Source organism: Rhinopithecus bieti, unplaced genomic scaffold (assembly GCF_001698545.2).
Source record: "Rhinopithecus bieti isolate Rb0 unplaced genomic scaffold, ASM169854v2 scaffold_4914, whole genome shotgun sequence".
In the NCBI taxonomy this organism is placed as follows: domain Eukaryota; kingdom Metazoa; phylum Chordata; class Mammalia; order Primates; family Cercopithecidae; genus Rhinopithecus; species Rhinopithecus bieti.
In genome coordinates this window covers 227,015-242,948 of record NW_016804536.1, presented here as the reverse complement: position 1 = coordinate 242,948, position 15,934 = coordinate 227,015, and the positions used below count along the sequence as shown (strand labels likewise).

Genomic DNA, 15,934 nt, shown 5'->3' with positions numbered 1-15,934 from the left:
TTTATGAATTAAATGAGTATAAAATTATAACTCTTTGCAGTCTTGATTTCATTTATTCTCTAACAGTGCTGACCGTCCCATTATGTACTTATTGACGATGTGTTTCCTCTTCTCTGATATGTCTGCACCCTTGCCGCCCTACACACAGCGAATTGTTTGTGCTTTCTTGTTGATTTGTAGGAGTTCATTACGTATTCTTGATGCTTATTTGTGTTGATTTTGTGTAATGAAAGCATCTTCTCCCACTTTGTAACTTCATTTTTACTGCATAGTCTCTTAATAAACATTTTAAATTTTACTACAGTTAAAATGACCAATTTTTTAAATCTTTTTTTTCTTCTTTCTTAAGAAAATATTTCCTACTCTTAGGTCCAGAAGATATTCATATATATTTTCAACTAAGAATTTCAAGGTTTTTGACATTTAAGATCTAAATCCAACTGGCAGCCATTTTCTCTGGCTCAACTTACTGAAAAGTACCATATTTCCTAATGTCTGACATACTATGTTTGTCATTTACCAAGGTTCTGGATATACCATTTGTCATATACCAAGGTTCTAAGCTCTCAATCTTGTCTTACTAGTTTGTCTGACTCTACCAATATAACACTATCTTAATAAATAAATCTTCATTAAAAATACTTAATCTGATAAAATTCCTCCTCCCTGCTATTTCTGAGAAATATTTTAGCCATCATTTGCCCTTTATTTTTCTTTTAGAATAATATTTTCAAATTCTATAAAAAATGATGTTTTGGTTAGTATAAAATTTATAGATCAATTTGTGAGAGAATTGACATCTTCATAATATTTTCTATCTATGAACATGGTATGTTTATCAACTTTTTGAGGATCTTCTTTAACACTCTTTGATATAATTGTATTACTTTCCCCATAGAAATGTTACACATTTTCTGTTTTTGTTTATAGATATTTGATATGATATTTAAATTGCATTTATTTCTACTTTTCTTTGAATTTGTCCCTGAATTTGAAGTTTTTCTCCTGTATTTCTATATTTGCATTTTAAGACACTAACATAAGAATACATACTTGAATACTTATTTTATCACCAAATAAGTTAAAGCAGGCTCCTGTCCTTTTCTCCATCATTATTTTAAGAATTAAACTGTTTTAGAGAATTGAATTAGAGAAGTGATAGATAGCATTTTGATTAGGTAAAACCAACAATCTTTGACTATTTTCTTCTACGAATAATACTTTCAGTATTTTTATGGGAATAGACATGAAGCAGGAATAAATAAATGCTGTTTAATGGTTTATATATTTTTAAGCACATAAACATTATGTACATGGAGAAGGAAAGATGTGTCGGCCTGCTGTTGGATTTCATAAAATAAACTTTGGCATAGTTTTGACCTCATTAAGCAATATGGCTTTATAAATTAAGTCAGTATCAATTATGCAAGCAGTATATTTTTCTAATAAAATTATATTTATATGGAAGCATTATGTTCTATAAGTCGGCCCACTAAAGATACCGAATGTTTTAGTAAAGTTAAAATTATGAATCATAAAATATATAAAACTGAATTATCTTCTTGCATGGTCAGGATGGAAGAATTTTCAATTTCTCATGATTTGTGAATATAAAATTGGCCTTCCCGGGATTTGGATCAAAATTGCTCATGCAATGAAGGCTAGACTCTTATTACACAAATTCATCAGCCACTGCCAACTTTCCAGATTTCTTTTGTTGTAGAAAAGTTGTTGAGAACAGTCACCATAAGGAAATTCAGTTGAGACAGTACGAGAAAATGTGTATACTGGGCCAAATATTTCTAATAAATTGACTTGTGACAACTATACACAAAGTGGGCTTTTTTTGCCCAACATTTTTCCTACTGAGTTTCATGGATAAATCTAAATTCTAATGACTCCACAAATACAACTACAAATAGATTACATTTGAAACAAAAAGGTTTTGTCTTTTACAATCAGTATGCAGGGTGTGCTAGAAAAGGAAATGTAACCCAAATCATTTTAAAGAAGGAAAGTGTATGCTTGCATATAAATGATCCAAAGTCTTGCTTATAAAATTGGCCTGTGGCAGTACATATATAAAGTCTTTTAACTGAGTAAGTTTAGCTGCCTTTCAGTTTTTTTGCTTGTTTCTTTCTTTCTTTTACTTTTGGGGGGTTTTTTTTTTTTTTTTTTTTTTTTTTTTTTTTTTTGCTTTTCTGGACAGAGAGTTAATGTTAGTGTTAGTCCAACTGGAAGAATTTTGAGTAAAATGGAACACAAAAAATTAATTGAAATGTTAGCAATTTCCATGACCACAAATGGACTTTCAGTTCATAAAATGTTTATCATTAAGCCATGAGAAACATTCTCATTTGAAAAGATGAAATTCATTGAAGATAGAAAATAATACATTTACCACCTGTTATTTTACTTTGGTTATACAAGTTTAATATGATAAAAATACTCTGTTTAGAAAATGGCCATGGTTTGAATTATTTTTAAATTTTTCTACAACCAATACTTACTATTGCATCATTCCAAAAAGATCATTTTTATTTTTAAAAAATGCCAAGTAATATAGGAAAATAAGAAAGTTATATAATGTTTATTTGGCTTGTTACTGATTGAATTTCCCCCTGAATAAAAATACTTAGAAGATGCAGTCCCAGAAAAACATATAACATTTTCTTTTAAATTTAACAGTAAAGAAGAATCATTAGTAACATCAGAAGAAAATAACTTTGAGAATCCAAAGAATACAGGTAATATTCTTCATTAATTTTAAAACCAAATTTGTCTTTTTGTTAAAGTCTACAATTAAAACAATCTTACATAGGCACAATTATATTAACTTTTCAGATACCTCTATCCCGACAATCGTTTGTTCTCATGAGGACAAGGAAGATTTGGAAGCCAGTAATCAAAATGTAAAAGATGTAAACAGGGAACATGATGAACATAATGAAAAAGAATTAGAGTTGATGGTAAGTGTTCTGGTTGCCACGGTATTAGAGAAGATGAATCCATTTCTGCTTCAAAGATGCTGCAATGCCTGTCTTTCAATAGCTTCAACTAATATAATTTGCAAATGTGAAAGCACAGCCTATTCTGTCCTTGCATCTCTAGCTTGATCAACAAGGCACTTTGATTTCTGTATGTTGCTTCTGGTCTCTGCAGTGGTAAATTAATGACATTCATTTCTTATCTATTTACCAGCGGCTCTGAGTAATAGTTTGTAGGAATTACAGGAGAGGTAGCACTATCCTGATGTGCATTTCTAATCTTTGTGACAAGTGTATACTTAGCATAAATTCATCTATAAAATGAGAGGGCTGGACTAGAGGATTGTTAGTGTCCTGTCCAACTCTATAAGTCTATGATTCTCACATGTAACAGCATTTTTTTTAATTCCATCCTTGTGAGAATCTCCAAGTTCTATATCATTGTAGAGTATTAAATTACCAAGCAAAAAGAAAATAGCCTGTGCCATAATTTTAAAACAGGAAACAAATTCAGTACTATACAATTTGGTATTAAATTTGTTATAAATTTCATACTTGGTGAGCATTCAATCTATTTGGAATTTTTTTGGGGGGATGGGTTAGATAGCACTTTTATCACAAAGGAAGAAATAGGAGTAAATGAGTCACATAAAGCAATTTATCCTTTACTGTATTTGGATGGACCTCATATCATTGGAATACATGGATTCATAATCACCTAAGATTAAAATGACATTTGCCTCTTTAAGTGTCAGTGCTGAAACAGGAAAGAAATAGAGCTCATCTATTTCCCCACATATTCCACCTTTTCTATAGTGATATGGGAGCTGCATCACTAAAGTATGCAATTTACTTTGCTCCAACTTTAAGAAACTACAAAGTTGTCACCCATCGTGAGAATTCTCACCAGCTGAAAGTTAACATCGCCATTTTTTTCAAACCACAGAATATAATGAAAGGGCCCTGAAAAATCACGTACTTCACCAATACATCTCATTACAATGAGCAGGCTCAAATATAAAAGTTTGTTTAGAAGTTACTGAGATTGTACATCCAATAAATGAACAGGGAGCTGTAATTTAGATGCTAATTTGCTCCATGCTGACGTTAATGCATAAAACAATGAAGCTCTATAATAGATGGAAATACAACCAAATCTGCGGAACCCACAGGCATTGGCTTACAAGACAGCTGTGCAGTTGACAAGTAACATGAGCCTTATGTGAGAAGAAGGGGAAAACGTAAGATTTGCATATAATTATTGAGATCATGCAAATGTCAGTTATGAGGAGGAGAAAAAAACACAGGCATCTCACTGTTAAATCCTGACAGTTGGCATCACTGAAGAGCTCAAATACATTTGAGTACCAGTTGGCAGAGGGTCATTAAAACAGAATTTGCAGAGACATTAACTCCCTCACTTTTCTTTGAGTGACGTTTTGCTATTAATAGTTTGCAGAGGCTTTGCAGAAAACATATTAATAAGAGAAACTGTAATGGGGGCACCTACAGCAAGTGTAAATGCAGCAAGGGGCACCCAGGAAGCTGCTCTCTAATTGATTAGCATGGAGCTATCAATGTGTATAGCCTAAGTGAGGAGAAAGTGCAATGACAAGCAAGAATAGTTGAATAATACAATGTGATATTTGGAAGCTGGGAAGGAGAGTGACTAATTTGGGCCCCCTTTCTTACTAATCTCATTCCCCAGTCATAGCCTACAAGGATCTCCCCAAAACATCTGGCTTCCAGAGTTTATATGAAATCTACAAATGAAATCAGTCAAAGAAATCTACCAGATAATTACTAGCCGAGTTAGTAAAACCTATCTAATTCACTGCATATTCAAAATGATCTTATGGTCATTATTTCTTTGTTGTTTTTATCCCATAAGATAAATCAACACTTAATAAGAAACAGAAGTACTGCTTCCAGAGATGAAAGGAATACATTTTCAACAGACCCGGTCAATTTTCCAAATACAGCAGAGGGTTTAGAGAAGAAGCAAATCCATGGTGAAATGTGCACTGACTTGTTCCAAAGGTCTCTGTCTCCAAGTTCATCGGCAGAAAGCTCCATAAAGGGAGATTTTTACTGCAATGAAAAATATTCCTCAGGAAATGACTGTACACATCAACCTTTAGAGGAAATTAGTTCAAATATGAGAGAAATCAAGCCATCATTGGGAGATACTAGTAGTGATGAACTAATGCAATTACACACTGGCAGCAAAGAAGTCCTGGATGATAATGCTAATCCAGCCCGTGGCAATGGCACAATGCAAATACCTTGCCCCTCTTCAGATCAACTAATGGCAGGAAACCTTAATAAAAAACATGAAGGAGGAGATAAAAAAATTGAAACAAAAGATTGGGGGTGTTTAAGAAGAGATTTCCATTCAGATATATCTGCACGTCTCAACAAATCAACAGAAGAAGGATCTTCTAAGGAAGATTATGGCAATGGTAAGGATGATGAAGAACAAAGAATATATTTAGGCGTTAATGAAAAACAAAGAAAAAATTTCCAAACAATCTTACATGACCAAGAAAGGAAGATGGACAACCCTAAAATAAGTATGGAAGGGATTGGAGCTAGTAACAGAGACCTGACTGCTCTGCTGAGTGAAGATACCGCAATCCCCACCCGGGCAATAACAGCAGATGTGTCTCATTCACCAAGGACAAATGTAAGTTGGGAAGAAGCTGTGTTAACCCCAGAGCATCATCATTTGACCAATGAAGGCAGCGCTCCAGAAGGGATAACTGGTCAAGTTTGTTCACCAAGAACTGGAAATGTTTTGAGGAATGATTATCTTTTCCAAGTTGAAGAAAAATCAGGTGGGATTGATTCTGAAGATCAGGATAATAGTACACAGCATAAACAAAGTTGGAATGTTCTGGAAAGTCAGGGAAAAGCAAGAGAGAATAAGACAAACATAACAGAGCATATCAAAGATCTAACAGAGCATATCAAAGAACAAAGAGATTGTGAAGATTTGTGGGAAAAAAGAGATAATACGAGGAGTTTAAAAGCTACTACGGAAGAATTGTTTACCTGCCAAGAAACAGTGTGCTGTGAACTGTCTTCTCTAGCTGATCATGCTGAGAAAGCAGAAGCAGGTACAGCCTATATAATTAAGACAACATCAGAAAGTACTCCAGAAAGCATGTCTGCTAGAGAAAAAGCAATAATTGCTAAGCTACCTCAAGAGACAGCACGAAGTGACAGGCCCATCGAGGTAAAGGAAACAGCGTTTGATCCACATGAAGGGAAAAATGATGATTCACATTATACCCTTTGTCAACGAGATACAGTAGGTGTAATCTATGACAATGATTTTGAAAAGGAATCACATTTAGGTATTTGTAATGTACATGTAGATGAAATGGAGAAGGAAGAAACCATGTCTACGTACAATCCTAGAAAGACACATGACAAGGAGAAATGTGGCACTGACAATATAACATCCATGAAAGAATCCTCACAGGTCATTACAGAATATCAAAAAGCAACTTCAAAACTGGATTTACAGTTGGGAATGTTACCAACAGACAAAATGGTATTTTCAGAAAACAGAGATCATAGGCAAGTTCAAGAATTATCAAAGAAAACAGACTTGGATGCCACTGTGCATTCTGCTTTTAACTCAGACACCAATAGAGCTCCTCAGAATAGCTCTCCTTTTTCCAAACATACTGAAATTTCAGTGTCAACTAATGAGCAGGCAATTGCTATAGAGAATGCAATTACTACCATGGCTACCCAACCTATTTCAACGAAATCAGAAAGTATTTGTAATTCAACAAGAGAAATCCAGGGTATTGAGAAGCACCCTTATCCTGAGTCTAAACCTGAAGAGGTTTCCAAAAGTTCAGGAATAGTGGCGTCAGGTAGTAGAAAAGAAAGATGCATAGGCCAGATTTTCCAATCAGAAGAGTGTAGTGTGGAAAAATCTCTAGGGCCAATGATTTTAATCAGCGAACCTCTTGAGAATATGGAAGAAGCAAGGCATGAAAATAAAGGATTAGTAAGCTCTGGGCAATCACTATGCTCTTCAGGTGAAAAGGAATCTGAGAGCTCTGCTTCTACTAGTCTTCCTGTTGAGGAAAGTCAAGCTCAAAGCAATGAATCTTTGATTTCAAAATATACCAACTCTAAAATACCTTATTTCCTTTTGTTTCTGATATTTCTTGTAACTGTCTACCATTATGACTTAATGATTGGCTTGGCATTCTACCTTTTGTCATTGTCCTGGCTGTCCTGGGAAGAGGGTAGACAAAAAGAGTCTGTCAAGAAGAAGTAACCCCAGCACTACTATTCTCTCTTAAAAGATAAGCTATTTAACCCCAAACATTTGGATTGGTGAATGGGACTATTCATTGTTCAAAGATCCAGTGCAGTTTTTCTCTTGAAGGATCATTTAAAAAGGAACGCGAATAAGTTTGCTCCTTCATATAAGTAATTATTCTATATAGGACCATTATGTTTGGATCATTAAATACCTATATCAATATGAGATCTGAAGCACGTCAAGTTGAAATTAGGTACAGCTGTTGCTCCTTAGCAGGCTATGAAGTTGCAATGCTTCACATCTCTTCGCTACTTAAAGTGCTATTTCTTACATTCATTTCTCTCGCAATAAAGCTTCATTTTTTTCCCTGAGAGTATATAGTTTCCCCTAAGGTTTTAAAAAAGCAGATAAATCGTGGACAATGGCAGAGGACTTTTTTGATCTTTTAGTATTGAATATGAAATTTGTATTTAACACTGTATCATTTATCAGGATTCATTGATCAAATATTTCAACCTTTCATATTTTTAAGAAAACATCCATATACATTGAAATGTAAACTTAAACATATTCTGTTCACTTGAGTGTGATACTGGATGTGCGTGTGCACACACACACATGTATCTTATACCTTCTTTATAGCTACAAAGTCAGGGTGTTCATAAGCAAAATCTGATAAGACTGAAACAATTGGGAGATTATCTTTCAATTCTGCAAAATTTTGTGGGTGGCCTGTCTTTAAGCAATGCTTTTCTCCTGTGAGGGAAGACTGTAACACAGCTGAACTATTTCAATGTCAACTATTCAGAATTGAAACTGTATATTAAAAGTTCCACAAGCATTGCTTCAGAATGAATTTGCACCTATAAAGCACAAGGCATTAAATGGCAATAAAAATTCCAAATGGACTATTTGTTCCACATGGTAGTATTTTTGTCTTCAAACAAAGTTTTGATATTTTCTCATAAGACAATGAATTATCCCCCAAAGTGCATTTAGAAAACAAATAGTCTTTGGTGATATTTATTATATGATTATCAGGTTGTTAGATGATAACTCAAAATTTTAAATAGGCAAATAGGTAAAGTGGAAATCGATTGAAGAAATGAATATCCAGTATAGCAGTGACTTTGACTGCTGATATTACCTATAGCTAAGTGTATATGATAAACTCATTTTAGTCAAGTAGAGGCAATGCAAAGATTTGCATAGTTTATTTTAACTATTTATGGAATGACTACTATATGCAAAACTCTGTGCTCTGTTCTGTGGCATAGCACTTCCTTTGATATGCTGCATAGGTAGTTCTAGGCATAGGTATGTAGTGTGGCACTTTTGTCGTCACTGAAATTATGGAAGAAAATCACCCAAAGGAGGCCTCTTTGGTTGGTTCTTTTTTCATAGGAACTTCTTTCATAACACATGTAACACTGATTTTCAGATAGAAAAAGTAATCTGTTTATTTACCTGAAAGGGCAAAGTCAATGAGTAAAACTTGCATATGTCATCCCATAGAGCTAAGACATATGCATTTGTGGGAAGACAAAATAAGAATGAAACATTTATCCTGACTTTCATCTGGTAGTAAATGATTTCCTTAATTTTTATTAGGTACATAACTATTTCCAAATCCTCTAATTGCATACTACTCTCAAGTCCCATTGAAAATGAATGCTTGACTTCATCTTTTTAGTTGACCAAATACAAACATCCTGAAGTAGAACTTAGGGCAAATATTTGATTGAGAGGGCAGAATTTCATTCACTACAAGAGAAGTACTGTAATCAGTACCTAGAAATAATCTCTAAAATTGCTGTCCTGATAATTTTGTTGACAGGTCTAAATTACAATGAAGTTAAGGTTAGGATTTCCTTAGTTCTTAATGGCTCAGTTTTTGAATTCTACCTTTAAGGGTTTTAGTCAACATGCCATATCTCATTTTTGCAGAGAACACTATACTATGAACACAGGTGTCTGAACTAGAATTATTCTCTTAAAAGACAACATAACTTTTATGTCTTTTATTTAACTTTTGGTAATATTAACTTACCAAGTCTCCTATACATTTTTAATAAGACAAAACAAATTTTAAAAGATTCGAAATACTTAATTGTGTATTTCTCTGAATTCAATGAAGAAATAATTCATGATTCAACTGCATCTCCAAACATTACTTATGACCTTGAAATAAAATAAGAACCTATGAAACTATTGGTATGTGAAGAGATGGATTATTGCAACCTGTTTTGGTCACATCACTATGCCGAGCAAGAAAAGTGGATCTCGGAGTACTAGCAGCCCCTGGTTAATGGAGATCTGTCTGTGAAACATGATGGCAAGAGTAATCTTTATAAGCATAGCTGCCTGCACCGAGTCTCTCCAAGTACCAGTTAAGGCCCAAATGAGGGCATGGCAGGAGATTTAGAGAGGTGCATCACACATCAGCTTCATATGTTGGGTAACAAACATCACCTCATCTTTCATTTTGCTGGGCTCCTGACTTTTAGAAACAAAATTCTGAATATTTGCAAGTCAAGTAAGTATGGGTAGCAAAAACAATTATCTTTTTAAAAAATCACATCGGTATAGGCCATCAATATCACAATAGATTTCTCAAGGTAAGAGAAAGTAAGCCCATGAGATGACAGTCACCCTTCAACATAAAAGAACATTGGGTTAATGCAGCCATGGTATCCTGCTGAGCTCCAGTATTTTGATAGTGAATTATTTCAAATAATATATATCTATCATTTTATTAAGCAGGCCCATCTTTAACGTGTTATCCCAAACCAGTCTGCTGGTTAAATGGAAAATAAAAATATCCATGCCAAATTTCGGAAAATATTTTTCCCAAATAGCATTTATAATGCTTAATGTTTTTCTCTAGTCATGAGTATTATTTTGTAACACCAGCTCTTTATCTTCATTAGACTCATTCTTTGTATATAAATGAACCAAAAAAGCAATGCAAAACAATAAACTAGCAGAAGAACTAGTAAAGATACAAGCAGATTTATCTACTGATTTCTGTTCTTGTGATCTCTGACTTTCAAATTTTTACTGAGAATATAGAAATTGAATTATGCAATAGGATCTTATTCAGTTATTTGAATCTATCTTAGTCAGTTCCTGTAGAACTGAGAAATAGGATTGACTCTGATTCCGCAACAAGATCTGAAATGAGAAGCCAAACTCTTCAAGCACCTCTATCTCTGTACTCTCATATGAAGAGAACAGTAAAAAATTACTGGTATTTATTTGATTAAATTCATTTGCTTATTTTTTTTCCTGTTTTGGAAATAATTTATAATAAAATCATGGCAACGTAATTCACTTTTCATATTTTAAATATAGATTTTGCCATTAATCCAACATGTTTCCATCACTTTACCAAAATCTATTTAAAACAACGAATTAAATTTTCACTAGGTTTGAATGATCATGTTTTATAAGAAATGTCTTTATTTTAGCATGTTAAAACCTTATTAAACAAACAACTCTTTAAAAAGCATAACTTTTTTTGTGTCACTTCTATATTTGTTAAATGCATTCATATTACTTTCATTTTTCAAATATGAAACATGTGAAAATTTGATGAACTCCCTTTTCCTAACATACTCAATTCTTTGTATTAATAGTAATAAAAAGAGGCATGGGTAAAAGAATAGATTATAGAAAAATTACCTTAATTTAGCTATGATGCCTCCAACATATGATTTGCAGCAGATTTCAATGCCTAATTAAACTACTGGTCTTGGTTAGAACTGATGCATCTTCCTACTCACACCCCTACTGAAACCATTCAACCTTATTTCCCACTGTTCCCTATCTCTACCTTAGTCAGTGACATCATCCCCAGAACACGCCATAGGAATCTGTTCCTCCATGACTGCTCTTGTATGCCTCCCTGCCTAAAGGACGCTTTCAGCTATCTCTACTTCTCTCTTCCTATCCAGTTCTGCACACTTTGCTATGGAAATTCAAGACCCTGTCTTTTAGAAGTATCCTGCTGTTGGAGTCAGTAGGATCTCTCCATTTTCATATCTCTGACTAACCTTCTTGCATGCACTAGGGATTTGACTCATTATTCTAACTGGACTGTCTGCTTGTTCAAGACAGGGACAAGGTTTCCTATCATACTGCAAGGTCTAGTTTGTAGGAATATTCAGTCAATACTTGTGGATAGAATTGAATTGCTGTGAGGTCTTTATTGAAATGTGGACAGGATACTCTGAGGTCTGATTACAAAGGAATAAATTTAACTAAATCAAAACTGGAATGCTTTAGTAAACTACCAAACACAAGGCTGAAAAAGGCAGAGACATGGAGAAAAAAAGGACAGAATGGTACAATGGATTTGGGAGGTAGGGAGGAAAGAAACATCCTTCTCTCTCCATTTCTGTTAAGAATTAAGTTGATTTATTATATTTATAATTTTTTTCTAGCACATGAATCATTCCCTTTATTTCATGGAGAATAAAATACCAATTATATGTTAAAAGAAAATAATGCAAATTTGAATTCACTGGCTAAGGTGAAAATAGAACAAGACATGTTTTCGGATAAAGTAGCTCAGTAGCTTAAAAACCAAACATCACAAGACATAAAGTGTAAGAAACTCAATCTTCTTAACTGCTGCCATGCCCTTTGAAAATGGCTGATGTTACAGTTTTGCACCTGTTCTGCATGTCAACTTTTAGGGTAAACAGAACAACCAGAAAAAATAATCAGTGGATTTTTTTAAAAAAGAAAGCATTTGCTTGATTAATATATGAGCACCCACCCACCAACATACACACAAATGGCAGTGAATACAATCTACTAATACTTCGTGTAGTGATGCATGTAATGCGTGGTGGTTCATTTTTGATGAGATTCACAGTATCAGACTCAGATATGAAATTAAAATGTTAATACAAAGACATGCCTAATTTTGAGGCAGAGTTCAAAGGAAAGAAACGTAGCCTAGAAATGTGGTAGCATGTCATGTAACAGCTTAAGACTATTGGCAACTAGTATCTAAAGGTTCAAACAAAAGTCAGAAAAATGTCTATTATATGGTAGAATTCAATAATCCTGTATATGATTGACTTGGTTCTGAGTGGAAGCAGACTTAAAATTTCCTTGAAGACAAACTCTATAAAACATAATATCAAACAGCAGAGAGATGGTGCTTAAAAATCATTGAGTTTAGAAATTCTCTTTGTAAACACTTAACCCATAACCTACTTTTAGTAATTTTATGTAGGAAGCTTTTGTGTTAGAATTTGTAAACATTTTTAGCATAAAGTGTTCATAGAAATATACATTTAAATCATTTTATACATACACACTAAAAAGATTATATTTTTCTACATATTAAATTGATTCCCAATTAATAAATATTTGGAAAATTCCAATTGTCCTTTTCATGATGGCAAATAAATTCTTTGTTTTACAGTGAAAGGTGGAGTCCTACCTAAAGAAGGGAATAAAAAGATTATTTCCTTATCTTCATAATATGTGAAAATATTTATTATTTTAAATACATTTCTACTCCTTGAAAGTTGGAAAGGAAAATAGAAAGTAAAGATAGAATATGTTTTCATATTTTCATAATCTTTTGCTTTTATTATTTTTAATTGACATAATTATACATATTTATGATTACAGTGATATTTTATACATTTTTACAGTGTGTAATGATAAAATCAGGGTAATTAGCATATTTATCACCTCAAACATTTATCATTTCTTTGTGTTGAGAATATTTCAAATCCACTCTTCTATTTGAAAATAAACAATAAATTGTGGTAAATTCTGTTCTACTCCCCCTAAGTACTATAGAATGATAGAATTTATTCCTCCTATCTAGATGTAATTTTGTGTCCATTAGCCAATCTCTGACAATTTCTATCTATCCCATCTGTTCAAACTCCTAGTAACCACTATTCTAGTACCCTCTATTCTGTAAGCTCAACTTTTTAAACTTCCACATATGGGTGAGACTATACGGTATTTGTCTTTCTGTGTCTGGATTATTTCACTTAACATCATTTTCTCCAAGCTCATCCATAACGCTACAAATAACAGGACTTCATTCTTTTTTATGGCTTAGTATTCCATTTGTATATATAACACATTTTCTTTCTCCATTCATTTATTGATGAAATTTTAACTTGATTCATATCTAGGGTTATTGTGAATAGTACTGCAATAAACATGCTTCAGTTCATGGTTCAGTTCAGAGATCTTTCTGACATACTGATTTCCTTTATTTTTCATAAATAGCCAGTACTGGGAGTGCTGGATCATATGGTAGTTCTGCTTGTAGTTTTTGATGAAACTCCATATAGCTTTCCAAAATGGCTTTACTAATTTACATTCCCACCAGAGTGTATCAGGGTCCTTCTTTCTCCACATTCTTGCTAACATTTGTTGTATTTTGTCTTTTTGTTGATAGCCATGCTAATTGGAATGAGGTGATATTTTATTGTGGTTTTGATTTGCATTTCCCTGATGGTAAGTGATGGTGAGCACTTTTTAAAAATATACCTATTGGCCATTTATATTCTTCTTTTGAGAAATGTTTATTCAACTCATTTGCTAATTTTTAATCAAGGTACTTGTTTATTGACTGAGTTGTTTCAGTTTCTTGTATATTCTGGCTATTAATTCCTTGTTGGATTAATATTTGCAAATATTTTTCTACTGATTGTTTACTCTGTTCATTGTTTACTTTGCTGTACAAAAGCTTTTAGTTTGATATAATCCCATTTGTCTGTTTTTGCTTTTGTTGCCTGAGCTATTAAGGCCTTTTCCATAAAAATCTTTGCCTAGACGAATGTCCTGAAATATTTCCCCTCTGTTGTCCTCTAGTAGTTTCAAAATTTGGGGTCTTAAACCATTTATGTTTTTAATTCATTTTGAGTTGATTTTTTAATATGATGAGAGAGGTCTCGTTTTACTCTTTTGCATATGGAAATTCAGTTTTCCCACCACTATTTATTAAAGAGACTGTCTTTCCCAAAGAATGTTTTTGTTGCCTCTGTCAAAGATCAGTGGCTGTTTCTAGTTTCTCTATTTTGTTCCATTGGTCTATGTGTCAGTTTTTATGCCACTACCAAGCTATTTTGGTATAACCTAGTATACTTTAAATTCAGGTAGTGTGATGCCTCCAGTTTTGTTCTTTTTCCTGAGAATTGCTTTGGCTATTTAGGGGTCTTTTGTGGTTTCCTATGAATTTTAGGGTTGCCTTTTTCTATTTTTGTAAAGAATTTCATTAGAATTGTGATAGAGATTGAACTGAATCTATAGATTGCTTTTGTCAGTATGGTTATTTTCACAATATTAATTATTTGAATCCATGAACATAGGATGTCTTTCCATTTCCTTTTTTTTTTTTTAATTTTTTTCATCAGTGTTTTATAGTTTTTCTTATAGGGATCTTTCACCTCTTTGGTTAAATCAATTCATAGGTATATTTCATGGATATTATGAATATAATTGTTTTCTTAATTTCTTGTTTTGCTAGTTGTTGGTGTAGAAAATGCTATTCATTTTGTATGTAGATTTTGTAGCCTGTATTTTTACTGAATATGTTTATCAGTTCTAAGGGTTTTTTGGTAGAGTTTTTAGGGTTTAAAATATATATATATATATATAAGATCATATCATCTTTAAACAGGAACAAATTGACTTCCTCCTTTCCAGTTTGGATGCCGTTTATTATTTTCTCTTGCCTGATTGTTCTAGCCAAGACTTTCAGTACTACGTTGAATAAGAGTGGTGGAAGTAGACATTGCTGTCTTATTCTAATTCTTAGAGGAAAAGCTTATAACTTTTTCCTGTTATGTATGATGTTAGCTGTGGGTTTGTCATATATGGCCTTTATTATGTTGAGGTATGTTCCTTCTATACCTAGTTTATTGAGAGTCTTATTGATGAAGGGACATTAAATTTTATCAGATGCTTTTTCTGTATATATTGGGATAATTATATTATTTTGTTGTTTATTATATTAATATAATATATCATATTTATTGATTTTTGTATGTTGAAACGTCCTTACATCCTTGGGATAAATTTTACCTCATCATGGTTAATGATTTTTTTTTAGTGTGTTACTGGATTTAGTTTGCTAGAATTTTGTTGAAGATTTAAAAAAATCTATATTTATCAGGCATATTTGCCTGTAGGTTTCTATTTGTGTGTGTGTATCCTTGTCTGATTTTGGTACAGGGTAATACTAGCCTCATTAGAATGAATTTGTAAGAATTACTTTCTTAAGTTTTCCCCCTTCCCTACCCTTTCCTTCCCTTTCCTTCCCTTCCCTTCCCTTCCCTTCCCTTCCCTTTCCTTCCCTTTCTTCCCTTCCTTCCCTTCCTTCCCTTTCCTCCCTTCCTTCCCTTCCTTCCTTCCTTCCTTCCTTCCTTCCTTCCTTCCTTCCTTCCTTCCTTCCTTCCTTCCTCCTTCCTTCCTTCCTTCCTTCCTTCCTCCTTCCTTCCTTCCTTCCTTCTTACCTTCCTTCTTTCCTTCCTTCCTTCTTTTCTTCCTTCCTCCCTTTCTCTTTCTCCCTCTCTTTTTCTCTTTCTCTCCCTCTCCCTTTCTTCTCCCCTTCTCCCTTTCTCACTCTCTCTTCTCTCTTCTCTTCTCCCTTCCCTTCCCTCTCCTCCCC

General features: G+C 33.4%; 1 protein-coding gene across 1 annotated transcript in view; it reads left to right on the top strand.

Moving 5' to 3' along the window:
* Nucleotides 1-8,184, top strand: part of PPP1R3A (protein phosphatase 1 regulatory subunit 3A) — a 37,158-nt gene extending 28,974 nt beyond the window's left edge. The window contains exons 2-4 of the mRNA XM_017869040.1: nt 2,689-2,747; nt 2,845-2,969; nt 4,879-8,184. Of these exons, the coding sequence (XP_017724529.1) occupies nt 2,689-2,747; nt 2,845-2,969; nt 4,879-7,290 (2,596 nt within the window). The 3' untranslated portion in view covers nt 7,291-8,184. The remainder of the gene's footprint in view (nt 1-2,688; nt 2,748-2,844; nt 2,970-4,878) is intronic.
* Nucleotides 8,185-15,934: the final 7,750 nt, after the last annotated feature.